Source organism: Cyphomyrmex costatus, unplaced genomic scaffold (genome assembly GCF_001594065.2).
Source record: "Cyphomyrmex costatus isolate MS0001 unplaced genomic scaffold, Ccosl1.0 scaffold390, whole genome shotgun sequence".
Taxonomy (NCBI): Eukaryota; Metazoa; Arthropoda; class Insecta; order Hymenoptera; family Formicidae; genus Cyphomyrmex; species Cyphomyrmex costatus.
In genome coordinates this window covers 204862-231350 of record NW_017278101.1, presented here as the reverse complement: position 1 = coordinate 231350, position 26489 = coordinate 204862, and the positions used below count along the sequence as shown (strand labels likewise).

Genomic DNA, 26489 nt, shown 5'->3' with positions numbered 1-26489 from the left:
AGAGAGAGAGAGAGAGAGAGAGAGAGAGAGAGAGAGAGAGAGAGAGAGAGAGAGAGAGAGAAAGTATAAATACGATGCGCTTCGGCCTCTGGGTTATTGATGACGACTTTAAATGCAAAAGCTGTGCTGGACCCCTCGATGCCTCACAAACGAATAACTTAATTTATATAAGTAACGAGCGAGAAAATTTATAAAAAAAAAGAGATGAAAGAGAGCGAGATGAGATAAAGGGAAGAAAGAATTGGAGGAGAAGCTTCGAGGAGCTCAGACCTAGTGCTTTCGCGCGCGTCGCGTCTCGCGAGACGGGATTATGATCTGTCATGCGGATGACGTCGCGCGAACGCGGACGAGTCGCGACGCGATCGTTGGAAAGCTCCAGGATCCGAAGTCTCGACATTCCTATTTGAAAAAAAAAAAATAATAAATAAAAAAGAAAAGTCTCTTCCTTACGCTTTGAATCAACATCATCCAGCCTCTCGTGCTCGTGCACACGGGACTCACACGTACACGTAACGTTTTACGAGTTATACTTACGCGAGAAACTATACACACGAAAGATTATACACACAGAGCAAAAAGAAAAAGAAAAACACTATAATACTATATTCACGAAGTGCGTTTTGCCTCCAGTTCCATTTTAATCTCCTATTTGTAAACTTGCCTTCCACTCTAAGGAAAGCCTTACATACATGCGCGCAAAAAAGATTTTAAAAAAAACGAAAAAAAAAATGAAACAACGTCGACACCACTTTTGTTGATATGTAAATCTATGGAGAAATAAAATAGGGATGGGGGATTAAAGGAAGTAAAGGCCACAGTGAGATCGGTGCATTACTTTTCTTCGCCCAGGGGTGCGTGCCAGTCTCGTAAAAACGGAGCCAACCAGATCGGAGAAACTGGTGTGATTTTTGTGCGGATCCGTACAATATAATGTTACTTAAGAACTTGAGAGCAAAGAACATAAATGCCGTACAGCGTAAACATCATGCGTGTCGGTGGTTCAGTCATAATATATATGTAATATATATATATATATATAAAATAATTTACGAAGAAATTAAGAAAAAAAGATGAAAGAGATAATTCCTCCACAGTCCTTTATTATTTAATATTGAAGTGAACAAAATGAGAAGTACTTGTATTTCTGGTGACCTAGATCGCATTGATCATTAAACAAAAAAGATAAAAAGATAAAAAAAAGTAAAAAAGATAAAATAAATATATCCTCATTTTTAGGTCACAGCTACTCGATTCGTTTCCTTCATTACTAATGGACCTCTCGTTTCAGCAACCATCTCTTTTTGTGTTCGATGGCATCTAGATACTTTGCTATGAGAATATTTCATTGTGTCTCTGTGAACAGGATCCACTTTACATATCTCTGACTTTTCTCGCTATCCTCGAAAACTTTTGAGAAGAATAGATATAGGTTACAAGAAAGTGCGGTATTAATTGTAATTAGGAACTCTCGCTCCCCATTAAACACCCGAAAAAAAAATAGGGGGAGAGAAAAAAAAGCACACATTGGATCTATTTGTAAACTGTGGTTATTCTGTGTCCTGAAGTATATTTCAACACTTACACTCTTTATTAAGAATGAGAAAGATTTGTCAACACACTCGTTTTGTAAAAGTGGTCGTTAGTATTCGACAGGCATCTGTATCTAAATGCTTCCAAATCCGCTTCGTTTCATCGAACACTGATACCTAGCGATTAAGTCTCTTACGTTACAAAGACTCTATTCCAGTATTTAATATAATAGTAATTTTATATCCGTATCGCAAAATCTATTTATTGAAAGAATTTTCGCGCGCCGAGGATAGGTAGATAGAAAGAAAGAGAAAGCGAGCGAAAAAAAGAGTGGCGCATGGAAGCTCTTGTTGTGAACGTTAACATCGAGGCAATGCCAAATCTTTACTGAATAATATTGAAGCGTTAGCTCTTCTAATATTTAATTTAGCGTCCCCTCGATCTTTGTTATTGAAATACACGTTGTTGTTCTTAAAAAAAAAAAATCGTTTATACCGTATTTGCGGAGGTACCAAGACACATCCTGCTTCTATCAAACGTTGTATTTATTTCGATGTGTACATACGAACGTGAAATTGATCGACGAAGTGAGTTTTCGTTCGATTACGCTAATTGCAATTTTCTTTAAACAAACAAATTCGTTGCGCTATAAACAAAGTGAGAACGTTGTACGTTGCAAAATAAGGAAACTTTTTTTTTTTTTAAATCAAATTATTTCGAGCATAGAGCTCTTTTCTTTTTTATTACTTTAACCGATTGTAGTCATTCAATTTTAACGCTCCTTAATTTCTCAGAACTTCTAATTCGAAAATTGTTTCTAGTGTATGTAAGTATATTCTCTGCCGTATCTCAAAGGCGTTCTTCACTTCTTGTCGTATATAAATAAAGCGGCACAGTTTGTATAAAGTGTTGATATTAAGTTAATAAATTGTTCCTATATACTTATATAGGAGCAAACTGGTGTTTATCTATAATACAAGCGATTTTATCTCCCCGACAAACACAGCCAAGTGTATCTGACGTGACGGATAAACTATTGGATATCTCTTACGATACACACGATTCTACGGAGAAGCTTTACAGCTGCGTCATTCTGTGCAATTATGCATCTATGAAGAGATAAATTACGTATTGTTTTCGTGTCTAATTATTCTTCAACAATTAACGGATGAACTTGTTCAAGATGTACAATAGAATTGTCTTGCTGAGAGATAAAACAGAGAAACAGTCTTTATTTTTTTTTCTTTAAAATACTATATTTTTCATACATAAATTTTTTTAAAACTCGTACAACATAACAAAATTCGATGATTATGCAGATATGTTTCGCTAGCAGTGAACAATGCGTGCTCTCACGATATACACTCTTTTGGTGGAACTTTGAATCGCAGGCATATCTCCTTCAATAAGTTTTTCAATATCCTCACTTGATGTTCAGAACTCTGAAAATATTATATATGATTATTATTTAGTTACCTTCAACACATTGCTCTTGAGTTAATATTTTATTTGTCGTGATGACTAGTTTTTCAAGTATGTTAATTGGTCACAAGATATAGAGAAAATCTGGAAACTTCTCTATTTTGTAGCTAATGAACGTGTTTAAAAAATTTATCATACAACATACGAAGACTGTGTTACAAAATTTATTGTCAGTACTGAAAGTCTGTAGTATACGTGATGTGGACTACAGATTTTCAGTACCGGCAGTAAATTCTGAAACAGCTTCTATATCAATCTTATACTTTATTTAGCGTCACGAAGCAAACTCACCCCGTCAAGAGTAATTGTTGGTATGAAAGACACCTGCGGCACGAGGGAATTCGTCATCTCTCCGTACTTGGCCAGGAGTTCCCGCCCCATTCCAGTGTTTGAACACTTTTTTATAGATTCCAGGTCAACGGGTATTCGCTCGGCGCACGTTTTCATTATTGATACCGGATCAATGTTATTCTCGATCATGCAAGCCACAAATTGCAGTTGTACCGATGGGTCCTTAATGACGTCGATGGAGCAAGCATGTATAATATTCGCCTGACACTCGATCGGTCCGTGCTGGCACGTGAACTGATACCCATCGTTCGTTTTTGTCGTCTGTGTTGGAAACCGAATACGTAACTTTAGAAAGCTTGCCATTTAACTCGTTCCTCTGATCTAATTGTCTCAATTAATGATTTTATTCTCGCGATTTAGTTGCATTAATTTAACAATATAACGCGGTTAATAATGAGTCTTGGTAAAATACAGAACTACAATGCCATAGAGTATCATCGTGACTTCATTTGTTACTTATATAAGGAAACTTATAGACAAAAATAAGGTCATGATATCGTCTTTCTTGTTATTGATTTCTGTGTTTTACCAGGATTTGTCGCAACGGTTTTCTTACCTTCGCCTTGCCATACGGCACCAATTCAATTTGTATGTTTGTCGACAGTTTTTGATACGTTGGAATTAATTGTTTTAAAACGAAACTACGTGAATCCGGGCATAACGCCTCGTAATACACAGCCGCATGTACTTTCTGAGGAGCCGGTCCATCCTTTTCGCTCAACGGTATCACAGCTTGGTTCTCAAGTTCTACAATTAAAAGAAAAAGATGAAAGATATTTAAAAGATTTTGATTTGAAAATATTCTGAGATATTTATATAAATTACAGTGTTTTTAGGATCTACCAATATTTATATTTATCAAATAAACAATTATTACTCAGTTATTTGGGATTATTTTACGTAAGAAATTGTCAATTGTTTTTATAATTTTGAATTTCGCGTAATATTTTAGTATTCAAAAGACATATTCCGTGTTCATTGTATTCGAGATAATTTTTCATAAGAAAAAGGAAAAATTGCGATTCTTTTTATATAATTTCTAATAAAAATAGGCGTAATTTCTGCGAATCACTTCTTGTAACAAAGACGATGATAAATGGAAACTTCGATTTTTTTGTCGATTGACGTGAACAGTGTAATTATTGTATATATTTAGCTTGATTTTTCTATTTCAATTTTTCCTTCATGTGAATTTTTCCTCATTCGTTTGAAGTCCAAATAAGACGTGTGTATAAATTATAATAAATACTTTCAAGATTTTTCAGTTTGTAATAATCTGCATTTATTATTAGTAACGCAAAAATCATTATTTCGAGCTCGTGGTATCCGGGACTTTATTATTTTTTTTTATCAAAGAATTCTTTGAATTAGTGTATTTACACAGTACAATAAATTGAAGTGAAACAAACCATATTTGTCTTACTTTAACTTACTACACCAATATGCGCATCAGTTTAAAAGGTTTATCGATAAAAAGCAGACATGCATATCAATTTTAATACCTACTTCAGGCTTTTCCGATTTTTTGTCACACAATTTTTATCACTCTTGAATAAACAGATCTTACTTAGAATTGTGCGAGAAATTGTGGATTCTTTTTTATAATTTCAAATTCTACGAAATTTCAGAATAGAAAAACGTCTTCGTTTTATTCATTCAAAAATCACGATTTGTTCTTATTTCCAAATCATACAATCAATCATAAGTACTTAGCATCTGTAGAATCGCGATTGTTACAGCAAGGATTAATAGCAATTATAATTTAACAGATGTTACACAAACAGCGAGCGCTTTCAAAACTATAGGCAAGTGGAGGCTTATACAAATTCAATTAGACGCACTTGTACACTTGAAGCCGTGTAGAGTTGCACACTGCAATTTAATTCGAATATAAAGTGAAATGCCCGATATTCAGAATTACAAAATACACATTTTATCTAACACACCAAGTCACGAGAAAGTCAAAATAACGATTTTTATAAAATTTGATTATTTTTATTTATTTTAAGCATCTGTGTGAGTGCTGGGGGGGGGGGAAGGGGGGGGGGGTATAAATTTAGGATTTCACGTTTTAAATAACTTCTATATTTTATACATATTTCTACAACACGTATATCTTTAGTTTGTATAACGACTTTAATATGCACTCACTGAATGTGTTCAATCGAATTCGCTACACTTTAACATTCAGAGGAAAAGATCGCGCCATTAAAAAAATCTCAGATAACGACTCGAGTAAAACGACAAGTCATGCACGATATCAAAATAATGCTGAAATGACACCAAAATGATCATTAAATTCATTTTTCAATCATTTCTTGCTCTCATTTAACGTTATCTTGAATTGTTTCGCTTAGGGATGCGTTTATCGAACGGCAAATTGGACAATAATAAGGTAATCACGAAAAATCTGGGTACCTATTATGGAACAAAGTTGGAATGGATTCCGATCGGAATTGTTCAATTATTCCCTAGATTTCTATTGTGTTTTTTAGGGAAAACGTTTTAGGGTACCCTGGCTAGAAACCGTGACCTTCGATTATAAGGTACGCCGTTCTTATCGTATCGTCGTATTGAAAAAAATACACCTGTGCGATACAGATGTTTCCGTAAAGCGAATCCATTAAAATGCACGATGTGCACAATGTGTCATTTATTCTTGTTTAACATTCGACAAAGATAATGCATCGTGTGTTTTACGGAATGTCAGAGCTGTACGAATCGATATATCGAATCACCGGATTACAAAACACGATTTGATTGTATTAATTGGAATTCTAATTGAAAATGAACAAATCAGAATTTTCTGATCAATAATCTGATATCATTCTAGCTGAGATAACCAAAATTCAGATTGATAGATCAGAATCTTTCGGTTGATCGTTCATCTTTCCACCGGAAATTGTTATCATTCTATCCATTTTCTACCAAAGTAGATCAATTTTAATCTCAATTGATTGTTCATCTTTTTTTAATTCTTAGAATTAGAAAAAAAAACGTAAAATTCTAGTTGAACCTGGATAAAATTAAACTACATTGGTAGGAACGAAGAAGCATCGGGTGAAAAAAAAACGATAATTCTTCGACTTTTCGAAAAAGATACGGCTTTGGAGAAGCGTCCATTAATGGTTTCTCGTATAGGATCGACGGCCGGATGAGGTTCAATCACATTATGTAACTTTTTTCCTAAAATAGAAACGTGAAGACTGAAGAAAAGTCAAAAAGTTTTGCACGTACGTGCGCGTATACGTACGTGTATATATACTTTTAACAATTTTCACTTTTCACGTTTCTGTGGTAGAGAAAAGATTACACGAATATGACACTCCTCTGAGATTCTTAACATATACGTCGTCAACATTCCTCGTCGCGTTAACGTGCCTCGTACTCGCCTGGTGACGGAAAAAAAATCGATTTTTGTTAAACTCGCGGAACAGCGAGGCGGGCGGAGATTGACGTGCGCGCGACATGCCGCCTGTTCGGCGGCGACAGAGGTGCGGTAAAAGACGCGAAAGAGGAGAGAGTGCTGTCGTAAAGAGCGCGCGGCGCCTCTCTGTACCTGGCGTGGCGGCGCCGTCTTCCAGGATGAACGCGAGCCAGATCTTGGAGGTCTGCCAGAGCAGCAGGCCGAGGAGCAGAACGAACACGAGGCGCCATCGGAAGCCTAACCCCATCGTCCCGGCTGTTGTCGCAGCAAGAGACGCGCGCGACTCTCCGCGCGGCGGCGGCGACGACGACGACGGCGGCGACGCCGCGACGACGATCTCGTTAGCGCGGGCTGACGCAACGTTTTCCAGTATCAGACGAAAACGCGCCGGCGGCGGCGAGGGCCGACATAGTTAAGAACGCACGCGGCGGGGCCGTTCTTTCCGCTCGATTGTATTCGAATCTCGCAAGCACTCGCTTTTGCGTCAATTTGGCAAACGCCACGCGTGCCAACGGGATTTAACGACCGCCACCGTGTCGAATCGAATGTTCTTTCCTTCTTTTTCCGTTATTTCTCGCAGCATCATCTCGCACGCAGCGTCCGCAGTGATGCGAGCACTCGAGAGCAAACGTCAACTTTACGGATTAAATTAAAGCCCCTCTATTGGCTGCCATTCCTCCAGGGATGGAGTTTGGAGTATTCGAAGATTTTCGAGTAATCGGAGCGCGCACTGCGCATGAGAATTGAAACGAGTCGGAAAGTAGATCTTCACCAATCAGATATAACTTCAATCTCGGTCCGCAATTTGTATCGATTGAGCAGACTTTTAATTTCGTGGCTCTCGCAAATTCCTCGAGATCTTCAGAAATATTCTCAAGTTTTATTCTTTCTTAATTTTTTTGATTTATTTTGTTTTCTGTGAATGTTGTTCTATTTATATGTAAATTTATTAGACTATTAATGAGAATTGCCAATAAAAATTTTGTTCTAGAAATTTTGTGTTATTATATATATACATTTAACTCATAACAAAATTATTTTTCTTCCTTCTGTCCTCCAATCATCTTTTTAAAAAAGCATATACACATGTCTTATTGTCTTTTCTTGTAATTTAGATATGGTAAAATTTTACTTGCATATTTATACCATAGATATGTGAATTATCAAACACTTATATTCGTTTCCACCAATGTATTTATTTTGACACCAGATAAAACTATACCATTAATATACATTTTCAGCAAAATAAATGAAATATAATTTTGGTTCAACTTACTCTCCACCTTTTTTTTAATTATTAGACAAGAAAAAGATGAAGAGTAAGTTGAATAAAAGTATGCTTTCCTTTTAGATGACATTCAACGAATGATAAAGGTAGAATGATGTTTGTGTCGAGTGTGTCCTCTAAAAGGAAAGCATACAAAAGTTAAAATGAAAAACTAGAGATGATCCATTAATTATCGCTCAATTGATGAATTTTCCATTGAAAATCCTATTCAAAACGTTACATTTATAGCACATTTGTATAGTAGATCTGTTAAAGTATTTATTCATAAGAATAGGCAAGGTTTTAGGCGAGAAATCCCATAAATTTAATTTTTTGGTAATAATTTTATTAATCTTATTAATAATTTGATTAATAAAATCAATGTACATAGTAATTTATGATTAATAAAAATTTTAATAGCAATAGTTATAGATAGGCAAATTTTTTTTGTACTGTCACAATTTTCTCAATTTTAAAACGTAAATTGTAAAAAAGGAAAGAAAAGTACAGTATAATGCATAAGTAAAATAAGTTCAATATAATAAGTAAGTCTTTTAGTGAAATAACAAATATTATACATAAATACATAATTACTTCTAAGCAAATTATGTATATACATAAATGCACTTAGTTTGTAAGAATGTTATAAATAGTGACTCTAATTTTCTTTGTTACAACTTTTTTTTTGTTCTATTATATAAATATATTAATAAAACAAGTAGAATACAAAGATCTTTGTGTCATATATGTACAAAATCCATTGATGCATTTTTATAATATATTTGCGCCAAAATTAGAAATGTTTTTACGTGAATTTTAAAATTGTGTAAATCTTTATATATAGTTTAAGGTAAAAATTTTATTTTTGCATTTAATTTTTTAAGGTAGTTTTTCTTATTATATATTTACATGTTAAAGTTTTCCTCATGAGATCAACATGATGATTATATATAAATAGTATGAAAGCTTTCAATGAGTACTTGTGTATATATTGTAATCTTCTTAATGTTTGTGTTTCTTACCATATATTAATGTAAAAGATTATAATTACTTAAATTTTAATGTTGTCTAGACATATTACAAAAATCTGATAAAAATATAATATATAATATAAATATATATTGCTTCAGAGACGGTCAACAGTTGTCACCGGCGTCTCAAACCTAAAACATATTTAGGTGAAATGTAACAAAATTGATAATTTTGCAATTATATAATTGCAACTATTGTGAAAAACTTTGAAATATAATGATTATTTAATACTGAATCATAATTGTGAAAGTTAATAATAGTACAATTTTTATTAGCTTCTTTATAATGTTATCATAATTCTTAAATAAGTTTCAATAAAAAAGCTTAATTATAAATTAAAAAGATAATTTATGATATTAATTATTTTTAGTGACGATTAATAATTAATTGGGTTTTTTATTATTAATCAATAAGGCATTTTTTAATTTCAATAAAGTAACTTTATTATTCAATTTCTAAAAATAAATCGTTAAATTAACTATAGATTATTAATTGGCACAGATTTACTTGTACGATCTTGTTATTGCTGTCCAAGAGAACAACTATATAAGAGACGACCACTCGTCATAATTTTTACTTCATCGAGAAGATTATTTTGCTTGAATTTATTTTCATATGTCTTCTAACTCTGCGAGAAATGATCTGCACTTATTTTGGAGCACTTTAACGGCTTCTATGAATAGTACGGCTGGTGATAATGTTCCCACAGACTCTATGGTGACTATAAATTAAGAACACACACACCGCATAAACATAAATATATACATATTTGTATTATATATGAACTTTCTAGATGTCATAAGTAGTAGTTTCAACAAGAGAAAAAAGTAACTCGTAACACAACGGCTATATAAATTTTAATTAATTCTTTCCTAATAATTCTAGATTATTCGTACTTACAGATAAAATGATCCTTTACTCGACTCATTTCCACGCAATTCTTTAATTGATCGTAACGGTAGACGTTTCTAGAACAACTGTCATAGCGAGCATTTTTAACACGCGCTTCCCGATATTTCTGACCCGAACTTGTCTCTTGTTCTACTACTTCTATCACGCCAGGACTGAAACAGCTCTTTAGAAGATCCGCATCTTCATCTCTCACGGATTTGTTTAGCTGAATGACCGGCAAGAGGCGATATGATGCAGTAGCTAAACATATTATACAATATAGACATAAATAATTTATTTTAAACTTAAAAATAAAAAAATTTATAACATTTATATTAGAATACGAGAAATAAAAAAATGTTTTATTCCGAAAAATCTTACATACCTACTGGAGAAAATTTGGCGTGATCTTTGCCGATGCCTTTAACTGCATGCATAAATAAATGAATCTCATGACCAGGACGCATTTTACATATTAGTATGTCGTTTTCTAAAACACCAATTTGTTCTGCTTTAAACTTCTCTGCTTGCCGGCCTATTGGTACCCATTTAATATCCTTACTATAAACTGTAAAAAAAATGCTATGTTATGAATTTTATTTATTATGTTCAAAAACTAAATAGCATAATTATGTTAGCCCAATATTAGGTCTTCTTAGTCGATACACTAAAGTACACTAAATCTTCTTGCTTTTGTCACCTCAAATATATATTTGATTCAATTTAAGCATGACATAAGAATAATGATGTAATAATATTAATTTTTTATTATTGTTAAAATCTCGTACGTTATAATTTTAAATATAAGTATACATTAGTTTAACTACAAAGAATAGACTTAATTTGTAAAAATCAAATTGTCTTTAGAATGTTAAACAGTTTAACGACAAAATAGTTTCTTATTATATAAAAAACTTAGATTCAGTTCCTAGTCGTCCTAATCTGATATTTCACACAAATTTAAGTGAAAAAATATAATGTTAATGATTAAAATAACACATGGTTTTGTATAAGAGTGATCAATTCGTGATTATAGGTTTCAAATTTGATCTCAATCTCATTCCACGCATATTTTGGTTTTATAAGAGATTAGAAAATAAAAAGTTATGAGTAAAAAAAATATGAGATAAGAGTGACACAATCCAATTTAGAAATCCGTACATTTTATATATTTTATTGTGATTAAGAAATGAAATAAACATTGTTTAAAAACCGATTGTTGTAAAAAAATTGTTGTAATCAAACTAGTAATTGAAAACTTAATAATAAGCAATTCAGTGAAGTACCTTTGCTATTTTTATACATATCCTCTGGAAGACGAGAATTCTTAGGCGCTTGCGGGTTCGTACTGCACATAACTTTTAACTCATATCTTAAAGTATCATTATCACTAACTGTATCATCATCTTTTTTGTCATTTGGGGGATATTCAAATAATCTAGGATCTGCACGAAGAGGTATAAGTCCCAATCTTAAAAGAAAATAATATATTAATTTTTTATGTACAATTTTCAGAGACAAAAATAGAAAAACCTTGTTAATGTTCATTTCTCTCACCTATGTGCAAGTATTTCGTCCTGGATCAAGCTAGTATTATTTATGATATAAACCTTCTCAATAGCCATACTCGGTACTTCACTCAGTAATATCCTGCGAAATGCATTAGCTAGTGAAGTATGACAGCCAATAATATCAAATTCTATTTCTCGGTCTTGTTCTTGAATTATATTTATTTTCAGGTTCTACAATAAAAAAAAAATTTTTATTTATACACATACACACAATATATATATATATATATTGTATGTAAAAAGAGATCAATTATTTTTGCATGAAATCTATTAGAAAAATAATGGATTTCTTTCTACTACATCTAATATTAATATATAATATTATCTATATATTGTTCTTTTTATTCCAATCTGTTATACCTTTACAAATTTCTTCAATGCTGTTGACTTGGTTGTCGTATTATATGTATATTCCTCAAACTATTGAAACAAATCCATATTATATATACATTATAAAGAATATACATTATTTAGTGAATCTTAACAAACTTACATTTTCGTATTCTTTCATAACCCAACGCGGTTCCCGCTTTCGCTCCATATTGTCTAATATTAATTATACTTCAACAACTGAGATATTATTAATTTTCTTCTTCTTAATAAGAAATGGGTTATCTACTTGTTTTTGTAAATATATTTCGTTACTCGCACACACAATTGCTATTTTTTTTTTAGTAATTCTTACTTTTGAAATGCTTCAGCAGCGTGCTGTAAACAGATTTTTTATTGAAAGTTCTTGAACAAAATATTTCTAGAGAATCTAATAACAATTGACAATCCTTAACAAAAATTAAAAATGTTTAATTAACAAAATTCAAAAGTTTTTAGGGTGTAGGAAAAGTTTTCGCGCATTTTTGATAACTGTTTTAATTAAAATAAAATGAATGATACAAAATATGTGCCATCTTTATCACTTAGGTCGAAATTGCCGCTTCTAAATTTTGAAACCATTCTTGGCACGTACGAATTAATACAATATTATTACCATACGCCTCACAAATAAATCTGCGTTTCAAAAACGTTTTTTTTTTTAAATTATAATAAAACAAAATGCAATGGCGAATATGAGAACTTTCCCCCTACACCCTATATTACACACAGACTTACAAGGGGAGGGCACATCCAGCATATCGCCAATTGAGATGAAAAAAATTCAGGTGATTCTTTGAACAAAAAAAACGAATGCGTGTTTTGGGATTTTTCGAGATAGGGCCCTGATCGGTAAAAAAAAAAAATTTAACTAACAAGGGGAGGGCACATCCAGCATATCGCCAATTGAGATGAAAAAAATTCAGGTGATTCTTTGAACAAAAAAAACGAATGCGTGTTTTGGGATTTTTCGAGATAGGGCCCTGATCGGTAAAAAAAAAAAATTTAATGTAAGTAAAAATACGACATTCATAATTAATTTAATTACAAAAATTATTTCTTATTTTTCATTATGTACATTAGATTTTGACCGTTATATTATATAATATAATATAATATTATTTTATAGAGAATTTCTACCAGGGTAACAGTAAATTAATTTAAATTTAAATTTATCGAGGTTAATTTAATGTTATCAACATACACATGAAATTACAATATGAAATGGTTAAAGTAACCAATATTAAAAATAAATGGAACATTATTAATAGTTGAAGAAATTATTGATTGAAGTAGACAATCTAGATTTTTAAAGATAGAATTGGTACATAATGAAAAATAAGAAATAATTTTTGTAATTAAATTAATTATGAATGTCGTATTTTTACTTACATTAAATTTTTTTTTTTTACCGATCAGGGCCCTATCTCGAAAAATCCCAAAACACGCATTCGTTTTTTTTGTTCAAAGAATCACCTGAATTTTTTTCATCTCAATTGGCGATATGCTGGATGTGCCCTCCCCTTGTTAGTCAATAATTAAGTCGTCGAGTAAAATATTTATATATTATTTATTATAATTTTTGTTTGAGACATAAGAAAATTAAATTAGGGACGACGATTTATAACCGGAAATTTTATTGCAAATAAATGTAAGATTTACCGGCTGAGTTAATCGAAATTTAGTCGAAAATCACTCTTAAGCTCCGAGGGAATAATACAGGAATTCTTATGGCACCTTTATCATGTATAAAGCCCAATAAACTCCAAAATCTATGAAGTTATCCCACGAAAGAGGAAAACATAACCGTCGATTTATTTTAACTCAACTCCATCTCAAATCTCTACTTTGATATTTCATTTTCTATTTTCTCAAATGACGAGACAATACACTGCGGAAATAAATACTACGTCTCTCTCTCTTACCTGAATGATATTTCAAATATTCTCAAACTAGAATAAAAGAATAACCACGTGCACTATCCGAACGCCGTCTCTTTATTTACGCCAATGCGCCAATGGACTGACCAAACAATAAACAACTACAAGTTCAGACTTCAGAAGTTCAGACACTTCAGAGGAGCAGTGCTTTTTCTAGAGCAGCAGCAGAGTTGCTAGCATGCTCTTTTTTGCGCATGCGTGATATTTCAGTGACAAATTCAGCAGTATGCATTTTCATAATTTTATTATGCTTATTTTTTATCTGCACTTTATATTTTCAAAAGAACCTTATTTCATTCTTCGCTATAAAATGTCAATTCTATATAATATAATTTCATAATATCAATAAATAATTTAAATATTAACGCACCGCATGGACACGGAATCTTTCTAGTGTTGTCCTATTGGTTAAATTTTAAGGCTGAAGAGAGAGAGAGAGAGAGAGAGAGAATATAAGTGCAAGTGCAAAGGATAAATGAAAAAGTACAAATAAAAATTGACAGAACTGTTGTTAAGACTTGTAAGTTGTCAGTTGTCCAAGAAATGTAAAGGAGGACATAATAACGTGTAATTTGAGTGTATCGAGAGATTCGCGATTATGGCCGATTTGGACGAATATAAAGAGAGTGTACGACAACTCAGACAATACGCGGCTATTCACAATATATCGGAGGCGCAAACGTCGAAGATATTTCAAGCTTGTTTCCGACAATTGGAAGCCAAGTACTCGAAAAAATCGAAGCGACGATCGAAGTCTCTGCGAATTATTTTATCACTCGTTTTTATCTCCATCATATTGCTATGTTTATGCCAAAGCTGGTTAAGCGTTATATTTATAAAAATCTCGCAAAACTCCATTTATCCCGTTTTATATATGTTGCGTAAAGCAGCTGTACCGATTGTCAGTCTATATCCATCGTTATCTGGTTTGTAATTCTCGAATTAATATATTAAACATTTTATTAAATTTAATAATATTATAAAGTTATGATATATAAGAAGTATCTTAATGTTTACATATTTAATTAATAATATATTTATTACTTCAGAATTATACGACGAATGGTGCTTGATAGAGAATCCATACTTCTACATCAACGATATGGACTGCTGGCCTTGCAGTATGGTCCATTCGGTATTGGATTTAACTGGTCATAATATCAGCAGATCCTTTAATGTTGGTATACCATATACTAGAGCAGAAAATAACACAACTGTCAAGATGAAAGATCTAGTTAATTTATATCAGAGCAATCAAGATGTTTTTGATGAAGATGCTAAAAGAATTTTTTCTAACAACGAAACTTTTAAGTAAGTTTTCATACTGTTAGACATTTATGAATTTAAGTACATGTAAACAAAAGTTTGTAGTTATGAGGTAACTGAAAAGTAATAATAAATAGTTTAACTTAAAACTAAATTACAGTAGTCTTAAATATAATGAATGTATATACATTAAATTTCATGCAAATTTACATAAAATTTTATGGAAAGTACATTAATTTGCATGTACACACAAATATACTTTCCAATTACAAATACATTAAATTTAATGTAATATGTTATGTGACATTATAAATTTAATATGTATAACTTAAAAGTATATTTCATAGATTTCATGATATATTTTCTAAATTCTTTGGAATGAAATCTCACTCTAAAAATTGAAAGAGAAATTTTCAATTTAAAACAATGAGATTTTATTCCAAAAAATTTAGAGGATATGTTAATTCAAATTTTACAGAATTTTGAATCGTATAACATGTGTGATCAAAATTATGTGTTTTGCACAGAACTATCCGTGATGTTATGGATAATAGATTGGATATCTTCCACACTGCTTCTCTTGCTACTCACATATCTTGGAGAATAAATCGTATGAAGCCCAATAGAATACTACGAAAGTTATTTCCAAAGCCAGCGGAGACTCCTAATTGGTGGAGTCAAGGCACAGAGAAATTCATTTTTATCGACGAATCAAAATCACCGCCTTATTCATTGGTAGGTAAAATCATATGGTAAAACATTCCAATTATTATGTCTTAGTTATAATGGCCAATTCATAAATTTTTAGCCCAATCCTGAGTGTAGCAATATTGTGATACGATGTGTAGCCGGTGCAAGACTGATAAAAATGACACCGAGCTCGGAATGCGTTCAACATTGTAGATCCTCGACTATTTTATTGTCCGCTGGACATACATGTGAGTATTAGAGACCATAGATAATCTGCGCTTTTTTATTTCTATTTATTTACATCGTACATTTTATTTTTTTCTTTTATGTTCTTAAGTATGGTACAATTGGTGGTATTGGAGACCCGTGAGTCTACCAGTGTACAATGCTACTGCTCTTTCTATTGGTTATTTAACTTCGTTTTGTTAATATCCGATAGAAGAAAAATGCTGTAGATACGTGCCAAAATAATGTAGCTAATAATGACGAAGCCATATTTATAATAAAATTTATATGTTAAATTTATCTGCATTTTTTTCTTTGCATTACATTAATCTCGAATATCGATTCGCGCATATAAGATCATTTGCAGATTTAAATTTTCCGAGTGGAGTATTATTTCTGACAATACAATAACGTATGAAATAAAATATAAAATTCAGCATTCTACCAACACAGAATTTCCTGAGATCATTTCCTGGTATAATATCGTCTAAGATACAGGCATATTTGTGACACTCATAAAAAAAAGTTTGTTTCCACTTTCGCCTATATTTAGTTTACATGTTTAAATGTCTCCATACATAATCTAAAACACACTTGTAGAAATAAATTACAAACGACAATAAATAAGTTATGCGAAAATTATGCTCGCGAGAATTTGTCGTACTATTTCGTATGTATAATACATGTGTCCACAAATGCAAATAACTACACACGGTGCGAAAAAGCGGACCCTAATCCCAATTCGCATTTGATATCATTTTTTTTCCTAAGAAATTATTAGAAACTGCTCCATGATCGGAAGGCTTTCCTCGTGTAATATCGGATACCTTGATGATATCATCAATGGAGCGTTCTGGTGTTTATTCGAACTTCTGCTTGAGCTTCTGCTTATACAACACAGGTAGTAGGGAGAGCGATGCAAACATACACAGTATAATTATACTGTTCCACGACCACGCATCGCTCGACGAAGTGAGATTGTGCAACGTTTGACCCGCCTGTATGGCGACGAAGGAAGGCGGCGCGACGCCGAAGAAGGTGCCAACAGTGAATGGCATCATCGGCACGCCGATCACCGGGCTGGCTAAATTGATGAACCAGTTTGGCAGTAACGGCGTCATCCGGAGGAACAACATATAGTTTAATAGATTATCGCGATGTTTGGTCACAGTAATGGTCCACTCGTTTGCCTTTTCTGGAAAGTATCGATACAGCAACCGCCTGCCCAGCAATGAGGACAGCAGGTAGCACAAAGATGCGCCGATCGCACTACATGTACATACGAGTAGCAGCGCGACCGGGAAACGGAACAGAAATCCGGAAAGGATTGAGAGAAAAATAGAACCAGGAATGGCAAATGTTTGCAGGCTATTGAGATGTGACGTAAGGAAAATACATTGTGTATTTTGATAAAATTTTTTTCAGAGAATGTTCTAATACATAAATTGAAGTGAAACAAATATAAGGTACGGGGTTAAAATTTCACTACAAATACTGTAAAGCATTGACTAATTAAACAAATGAAAAAAATTTACTAAATGTATCTCATCAAAGAATATTTTAAAGCATTTGCGGCATAACATTGATCGTACCTAGCTTGTTTAACTCCAACTTATTACTCCAATATATACCAATTAAGAATATTTTTTGAAAAATGACAAATTCAAAACAAAAATATGCGACTAAAATATTCAAGGATACAAGATGTAAGTGGTAAATAGTCCAGCTAATACTTGGAAGTAATATAAATCCTTATATCGTTCTAACAATTTTCCTAAATTCTTGGCATCTTCTATGTGAAGCGGAAGCTTCATATGCTGTCTTTCATCTCTATGAAAAGAATGCACAAAGAATTCATTATTGTATCCAATATAATGGAGAAAGGATGAACACAAAGATAATGATAAATGGCGATTCTTACTCTTCTAATTCTGGAAAACTCGTGTACACGTAAAATAATGCAGTCAACGAGGCCACAAAAATGAGCCCAACAGTTATTACTGCTCTTCTTGTTGAAGCTTCACCATTGGCTGCTTTGGGCATTCCTACAAAGTAAATAAGAATTTATATATTTATATCTCAAATATATTTCATAACAAATTTAATTTTCTAACCTATTGCAACTTTCATGACTAAACATAAAAAATAAAACAGAATATATTTTAGCTGCGTTTAATTTCGCATATCAGAGGCATCCATAATCATTCTATCGTTGAATTAGGAGCCTCTGATTTGCAAAACAGAACGCTGTTATTACACTTACTGTTAACTTTAAAACAAAAGAAGTACTAAAATATGTTGAATTAAATTAGAGGATAAATCGAAAAAATATAAAACCTATAACAAATATATATATATAAATACAATAAGTCACATAAATACAGAGGGCCACGTGAATTCACTAATTTTGTTTACTCGACTATCATCGAACTACTTACGCGCTTTTACACGTGTCACTTTGAGATTGCGTCGCGCCATTTCTGATATGCGTGCACATTTGCTGACCGACACCTAAACACGCCACTTCCCGGCGCATTTCCCCCGCAAAAAGCAATCGTACGATTGCGATGTCTCACCTGATCTCACGTCAGCCTGCGAGCTCATCGTTCGCCTCTCTCTCTCCGGATATCACTTTCGCGAGCTCAGTTTCTATAATCCGCGGATTTTCTCGTCCAGTCTCGTCTCAGTGCATATCGTGCGAATGCAACTGACGTATAGCGTCAGAACGGCTGCACCGTGACGAGAAGGACCTTCGAAACACACAACGCTAATAACAGCTTCCTTCTGTCAGCTGATAGCCTCGTGTTGTTTCGGCATTGGGTGATTGGACACGTGATTTGTCCATAGACTGCGCGTTTCCGTTATAAGCATAAAGGTAGTCAAACATGTCGGCAATATAGTTTGCACTTTCTGTCAATTATCTCTTCATATACAGATTTTTTATTTTTATATCTATTGTTTCGAACTTATTAAAATCTAAAAAAGAATTTTTGCACATAAAAAAACTTTAACAATAAGTTTGTACTATCTCAGATTGTATTTTATATTAATTTGTTTACAGATTTTTTTTTATTTATCAGAATTCACAATCAAAATATATCGACTGTATCTTTAAAGTCCAAGTCAGTCCAAGTTTATCGAAATATTGATAAGAGAGAATTAGAATAGCGAGTCTGCTTTTCTTATCTAATTGTATACATACATATATAATAATAATATATTATGAGGAGAAAAGAGACCGAAGTATAATATATTTTTATTTAGAAAAAGATGCATGTTCTTTTTCTTTCCTTTCTTGTTCTCATTCTTATATACATAGTCATATTATATACATAGATACATTTATATATCGTATGACGGAAAGAAATTATTTGACTATATTATATTAAGAGCGTAAACTTTCTTTTCAGAATTTTGGAAAACGGAGGTTCTTCCAATGTATTAGAAAATCCACAATTTAAGTAATCGGTCTTTATACGTTTATCCACGTTATTTTATATTTTTATTTTGTATACATACATATATAATAATAATATATTATGAGGAGAAAAGAGACCGAAGTATAATATATTTTTATTTAGAAAAAGATGCATGTTCTTTTTCTTTCCTTTCTTGTTCTTTTATACACGAATAATACAAAGTAAAAGTGATAATACAAAATAAAAATATTAATCATATTTAAAAAATATTCATTCAAATGAAATAAAAAAATATTTATTCTTGACGAATAAAAAAAAAGTGTGTTTGAATGAATATTTTCATTCACCTTTTAATCATTTATTCGAATATTTTAGGTGTATTCACCGGACACAATAGTGTGTACAGTATATCGACAGTCAGTAAAATAGGGATTGATAAAATTAATTTAAAAAACATTCTTTCATTGTAAATCCAAGTGTGTAAAAAGTGATTACAATATTTGGATTTGTAGTGTTCAATTAATCATTTTTCAACATTCCGTTATTCCTGATTATTATATATATATATTAACTGTAAAGTTTAAATAAAAAAATTAAGCTTATAAAACAAGCTTTGACAAATAAATATCATCAAGTAGCATAACATAATATTAATATTATAATTTCATGCTTAATATAGTGTAACTGTTGAGTGTGAAATGATACGTTTTGATGTTATATTATACTGTCATTTAGAGTTTTTATGAATAATATCTCTTTATTTTTACATTTTAAAATAAAATTTTGACGACCGTTCAATGCAGTAGAAAATATTTGTACTACTTAATCTTAAATACTTAAATACTTAATCTTAAATACTTGAAGGAAACAGTACAGAAAGCACAAAGGTTAAAAAGGAGCATATAACCAGCGCAAATTATTATTAGCGAAATCAGTTGATTTTATTTCGTTAATTCTTTAAAATTCTCATATCATAAAAAGTACAAAATTTGATAAAAAAGATTTTCATCAAAGTAAATATAATATAAATAACATCAAATATAATATTTATAATCGTGATTTGAGTTATGACTCGTACAGTATATTTCAAACAACCGACAGTTCTTTTTTTACTCCTCGATCGGAATTATGAAGAATATTCTCGTCTATTTCGGTACTTCCTTTCCTTTCCTTTCTTACTACTCTGCCGCTCTCCAAGCAGTTGGAAAGTGGAAGAGACACGAGACTTCACAGGATACGATTAAAATAATTTCTTTCTTGATGACTTTTGATTGGAATGAGTAAAAGATATAATTATTCTTATGCAAAAATGTTAATTTTAACGTCAATAATAATTAAGTACAAGAAAAAAATAGACAAAATATGAATAATGCTTAGGTTACGTGAATTAATTTAAGAAAATTTTAAGTCTCTTGTAAAGATTCTAAAGCAGGTAAAAAGGTCACTTCCGTTGTGCGGAAAATTAATGTGCACAAGAAAGTGTGAGACACTTGAAATATATAACAAATAATATATTTCCTGATCTTAATTACTACTATCATAAATTCTTTTTAGTTAATTTTTTTAATTTAGAAATTAAACAATCTGTGCAAGAAAATAATTTAAATTAAAAAAAAAATTTTTTTTTTTAAATTTTTATAAAATTAACTTAAATATGTAATCCAATTCCAAGTAGAACATAAAATGATAATAAAATTAAAATAACATTTAACACAAATCAAAACATTTTAGGAAAAATCATAATAATGCAGTTATTCAATACACTTTTAACAATTCTTGATATAGCAACGTCATTTGAATTAATTTTTTAACTAAAGAATAATTTAAAAATTATCACACAAAAACGATTCATTAAAAAAATCATTAAAAGTATAAAAGTGTGTATAATATCGTTATGATTTTTCTTAAAGTAATTGCTACTTGATACGTTATTTTCGTTTTATTATGATTTTATACTTTATATAGAATTCAAATAAATATTAAATTTACATTATTATACATATACATTCAAATTAAAAACTAAAACAGATTATAAAAATAATAATATTATGCATATTGTGTGTTAGAGTATTATTAATTTATAAATCCTGGTATTGTTTCATGTTTAATGGTACAATGTAAATATTTTATACTGTTTTTATTTCTATATCTTTTGCTATGTAATATCCAATGGGACACAATTGCTGGCGTTATTTGATACGATGACATATAGAAAGGAATACGGAAGCGAGCGGAAGGAGAGAGAAAGAGAGTAAGAGAGTAAGAGAGTAAAATTGAGAGAAGTAGGTAAGCTCTTTCCTTCGTTCGTTGACGACAGACCAGCTCCAGATGCTGTCTGCCGAACTAAACGTAGTAAACGTATGTCAAGATCACGTCGGGGTGATACTTTGGGACATTTCGCCGTGGGAAAAGACAGGAAGTGAAAACGTCTCCTCACTTTAAGTCATTCGTAGAAATTGCCTAGATCGGTTCAGGAGCGGATTAGGCGAGTAGATTTGAACTGCACTTTTCGCTACGATAATTGGATTTAAAATAATTACGTAAAAGAAATATAGAAATAACGTTAAGCAGTATTAAAAATAAAATAAGAAACTAAAAGGTATAAAATACCAGTGATATTAAGGATATTTTGGCTATGCGATATTAGCTAACTGCTAAAGTATCAAAGATCAACTCAAAAAAGCTATAATATACCAGCTAAAAATATTTATATAATCAATAGTAAAAAATGTAAATTAGTCATATGACACAATAATTAAAACATTTGTGTCTCAATATATATACATTCTAAAACTAACTACAAAAAAAAAAACAAATAATTTGACTTTATACAGCGAATCGATCATATTTTACTGCAGTCCTTTTTAAATAAATAACTTTTAAATGAGTAAATAGATCCAAATGAATTTTTGCGCTAATAATTATTAGTTTTATTAAAATATATAAAAATATGATTTAATTCGCTACGATCTTGTCAAATTATACCTATTTAAAAATCACAATTTTTTACGTAATCAAAACTAACAAAAAAATAAATAAATCAATAAAAGAACCAATTTTACACAATTTAATTGCAACAATAGAACGATACAAAATTTTTATATTTTTGATCTCGATTTAACACGTAACACTGGCAGTCTTAGGTTGAACACACAAACACATTATATTAATTGATATTCTAATAATATTAAAAAGAATAATTCAGATATTAATTATACACATATATATCCATACAGAATATACTTAATTTTTTTAGAGACAGATGTGATAATTTTGAAATAAAGGATTAATATAAAATTTAGGACTTATATAGAATATAATTACCCAAAGGAAGGTATTGTACAATATTACGAATAAATTTAAATAAATTTAAATGTTGTCTATGAAGCCAATGGCGAATCGTGGTTACATTCGATATATGTTCGCATTGAACACTGCCAGCCCTGTTGACTGACGCTTCCGAGAGCAATAACGCGTACATATGTACGCCTCGTCACCGTTAACTAGTCTCGCTCCTCCACCCGTTTCCTTCCGTTTCCCTAATTCCGTTTCCTGATTCGTAACGCTCGGCGGACCGGCCGCGGCGGTGTACGCGAATAACGAAAGCCGCGTGAACGAAACGATATATTAAGTTCCTTCGACGATGCGCGGGGAATAAATTTACACCTGTAAGTCCGAATGATATCACCGTTGCGATCGCGCCGGTAACGAGCCCCGCCCCGAAATGAATTAAGCCACCCGAAATGATCTTCTTCTTCTTAAGTTTTAATTGGCACTGCCTTCTGGCAGCAGTCTGGTATTCCAGTACGTAGCAAATAGAATTCGTAATCAAAATCTTAATTATGTGACGTTAATGACGAAGGGACGAAAATTATGAATTTGATGTGTCAACAGCTATACAAAAACACCTAATGGATAGATCTTATGATGGAAACCGTCACTCAAAGAACACATCAGGTCAAGGGAAAGTTAAAATGACTTTACTTTGATGTTATAAAAATCAAAATGATGATAATTTTTTTCAAAAGAGAGATCATTTTGTAATATCATTATTTAAATTTATCAGCGTTCGACAAATCTCGATGATCTAAATGAATACTTGATCTATCTTCGTCTCAAAATTATCATTATCTTTAAAAAGAAATAAAGTATATCCTATTAAATATACAATATTAATATCTAAATTATTAATGTTTTTTAATATTATATTATGGTATCAATTAATACAATGTGGGTCAATTTAAGGCCGCATGTCTCACACGTCAAAACATTATAAAAAACTTCATAGACTGTTTCATTGTTAGAAAATTTGTCCGTTTATTGACGTCAAGAATTACAATAAAGTGTCATTCTAATTTCTTGTTGACTTTTAAGTGTTCCTTGGGCGGACGTTATCGCTCCTGGCCGAACTATTATGCAATTCGGCATGGTGTGTGTGCAATTTGCGCATTCAGGTAGATTTGCCGAGCAGATTAAAACGCGCGCGCGCGCGCGCGCGATTACGCCGGCCACGTGCTTACCCACGTGCAGCGACGATAATTAGCCAGGAATGCAACAAAGTTGTAATGAGATCGCGGGATCCGCGAGAGATCGCGCGGAATACGTTATTCCGGAGATGATTAATAATGCCGCTCGATATAATTAGTTGTACATATCGCGCTCTAATATCTAACGGCGATGGCTTCCTAGTCGCAATCCAAGATATGTGCTGTAAAAGACTGAAAAAAATTTTAATATAAATATTTGTCTGAATATTTTTAAATAAAATATTTATCAAATATAAAGATATATTTATTTGTGATATACTAAAACCATTAATTTTATAAACGTGGAAATGGCATTGTAAGAGTCAAACGAAAATAAAATTAACAACAAATTAATACATATATTCTAAAGTGAACTTATAAAATTTACATAAATGTAACGATTAAAAAAACAGATGTTAATTATATTACTAGTTTCGACCACCAAATCTGGTCCTCTTCAGATGAAACACTTAACGTTGAGATGTACATAATTATGGACAAACATCAATACAAAAGAAAATCTTGTGCATAGTTAAATATATAACTGAAAACAATAAATGAACATATATTAATTAAAAGATTGTAATCTTAAATTCTAGGAATGAAAATTAACGATGCGCAAAACATACCAAAAAATTTGCAAATCTATGCGTGAAAATATTAGTTGGTCCGTGTATCCATATATTTACAAAAATAGTCATAATGATAATTGTCACACCATTAATTTTATTTAACCATCATTTTTTTATTGAGTAAATATTTATTTATTGTAAGCTTATGTTTACTCAGTGCTTTTGAAAGAAATATGTATTAAAGATTAAATAATTTTTTCTTAGTAAAGAGAGACGTACAGTTAATCTCTATTTTGCATAAGAAAAATGGATCGTGAAGTAACGAGACTAAATAATGAGAGCGTATTTATTTAGAATTTTTAGATCATTGTGAGATCCGTCAAACTCTGAATCATTTTTATATTAACTAATTTTTATATGAATTAATTTATATTAAAATTAAATTAAATTATATATTCCTTTGTCAAATTAACAATTCTTCTTTTTCCATCTATATTGCAGGCTTTACAGGTGATCGAGAAGCGACCAGTCAGCCAGTCGCTATCCAACATTCCGCTCGGTTCTAGGGTTAATACCATCGTGGAATGCAGAGGGACTGAGGACGGGAGGACGCTGGACCACTCCGCGCTTCGAGGCCGTTATCTCCCGCGGGTTTAATCATCTCAGGTAAGAGAGGAGATCAACGTAAGAACGGAGAGTGGCGCAGAACTTGTCGGACCCCTTCAGCCCCCCTTGCTCAGATCTCAAGGCAATCCCTTTTCTTCCTCTCTATTCGGAGAAAATTTCTTCTCCTACCGACCAGTCTCTGTGCTTCCTCCGTTTCTTTATCGCATTTATGAACTCCAGAGTCCATTTGTTGTAAATAAATAAAATAAATGTAAGGCCTTGATTATTAAAGCAATGGTTGTCGATTTTTCACTTTATTAATCTTTCTGAGGGATTAAAGTCTTTGAGGCTAAAGAGTTCGATTAAATATATTAATATTGAATTGCGTATGTCTCGATTTATATACTTTAATTATTATTATTATAAAAACTTTATTATTATTAATATAAAAATTTTTTTCTTTTGTCTGTTTTCATTTCTTTAGACACGATTTCTGTATGAATAATTTCTTTTCTCTTGAATAATTTAGTTCACTATAACACAATAGTTGTACTATAATCAATTATACTATATATCATAATAATCGCAATTTTGATAAGAAATATATCTATAAAAATATTCTTATAGATATATTTTTATCAAAATTATACAAATGTTCCTATGTTTCTTATCTTTATATAATTTGCTAAAAATGTAAAGCCTCCGACAAATTGTATAATTATGTGTATTACACGTACACTTTTATTACATGTACATAGACAACAAAGATATAAAGAGTGTACGTAATAATTTATTTTTATAAAATTTATGAGTAACAGAAGGACTTTTAATCTATAATTCATTGCGACGCTTATAAACATACATCTATCCGAAATTTTCTCAAACACACGACAACTCTTGCAACCGCAGAGAGAAGGAGAGAGAACGTAGGCGAAGTTCTCTCGGTCGTCTAATAAATCACAGAGGGGCCCTAGATCGCGGGCCTAGGCAATAAAACGTCCCTGCATCTCTCGATATCCTTCTCTTCACCTTCCTCTGCCCCTCTCTCTCTCTCTCTCTCTCTCTTCTGCTCCATCTCTTTCCACGTTCACGAACGAGACGCTCCCTCTCTTTCTCTCCCGTCCGTCCGTCCGTCCGTCCAACTCGTCGCGATTAGGTCGTGGGCGGAAATCAGTCTGTATAACTAGTCGCGTCGCGACCGTGCGACGGTACGCACGTTTTTCTGTGTGTTGCGTGTGCGTTTCGGTGTGTATCTCGAGAGTGGCGAGAAGACCTCCGAGTGCTCCGCTTTTACGCTGACGATATTGTCCCGCCTTGTCGTCGTC

General features: G+C 31.9%; 4 protein-coding genes across 5 annotated transcripts; 1 reads left to right on the top strand and 3 right to left on the bottom strand.

The window, feature by feature from the left end:
* Window positions 1–406: 406 nt before the first annotated feature.
* Window positions 407–7585, bottom strand: LOC108776856 (GILT-like protein C02D5.2). Its single transcript, XM_018543587.1, has 4 exons — window positions 6923–7585; window positions 3920–4110; window positions 3304–3624; window positions 407–2972 (listed from the first exon to the last, which is right to left on the bottom strand). Exons 1-4 carry the CDS (start codon window positions 7035–7037, stop codon window positions 2883–2885), a joined length of 717 nt encoding a protein of 238 aa, XP_018399089.1. The 5' UTR covers window positions 7038–7585; the 3' UTR covers window positions 407–2882.
* Window positions 7586–9128: 1543 nt separating this feature from the next.
* Polr1C (RNA polymerase I and III subunit C) lies at window positions 9129–13923 on the bottom strand. Its single transcript, XM_018543586.1, has 9 exons — window positions 13846–13923; window positions 12045–12259; window positions 11912–11971; window positions 11538–11722; window positions 11267–11451; window positions 10366–10548; window positions 9990–10241; window positions 9597–9810; window positions 9129–9220 (listed from the first exon to the last, which is right to left on the bottom strand). Exons 2-8 carry the CDS (start codon window positions 12090–12092, stop codon window positions 9701–9703), a joined length of 1023 nt encoding a protein of 340 aa, XP_018399088.1. The 5' UTR covers window positions 12093–12259; window positions 13846–13923; the 3' UTR covers window positions 9129–9220; window positions 9597–9700.
* A 390-nt stretch (window positions 13924–14313) lies between these two features.
* On the top strand, window positions 14314–16376 carry LOC108776833 (uncharacterized). Its single transcript, XM_018543559.1, has 5 exons — window positions 14314–14786; window positions 14910–15171; window positions 15654–15861; window positions 15935–16064; window positions 16154–16376. The coding sequence occupies exons 1-5, from the start codon at window positions 14459–14461 to the stop codon at window positions 16243–16245; spliced, it is 1020 nt and encodes a 339-aa protein (XP_018399061.1). The 5' UTR covers window positions 14314–14458; the 3' UTR covers window positions 16246–16376.
* A 15-nt stretch (window positions 16377–16391) lies between these two features.
* Window positions 16392–18797, bottom strand: stas (Transmembrane protein stas). 2 transcript variants are annotated; one of them, XM_018543556.1, is made up of 4 exons: window positions 18480–18797; window positions 17963–18086; window positions 17743–17871; window positions 16392–17409 (listed from the first exon to the last, which is right to left on the bottom strand). In XM_018543556.1, exons 1-4 carry the CDS (start codon window positions 18517–18519, stop codon window positions 16902–16904), a joined length of 801 nt encoding a protein of 266 aa, XP_018399058.1. In that variant the 5' UTR covers window positions 18520–18797; the 3' UTR covers window positions 16392–16901. The 2 variants fall into 2 exon arrangements, with proteins under 2 accessions (XP_018399058.1, XP_018399059.1); XM_018543557.1 differs by having other exon boundaries at window positions 18618–18797.
* Between the last annotated feature and the right edge of the window lie 7692 nt (window positions 18798–26489).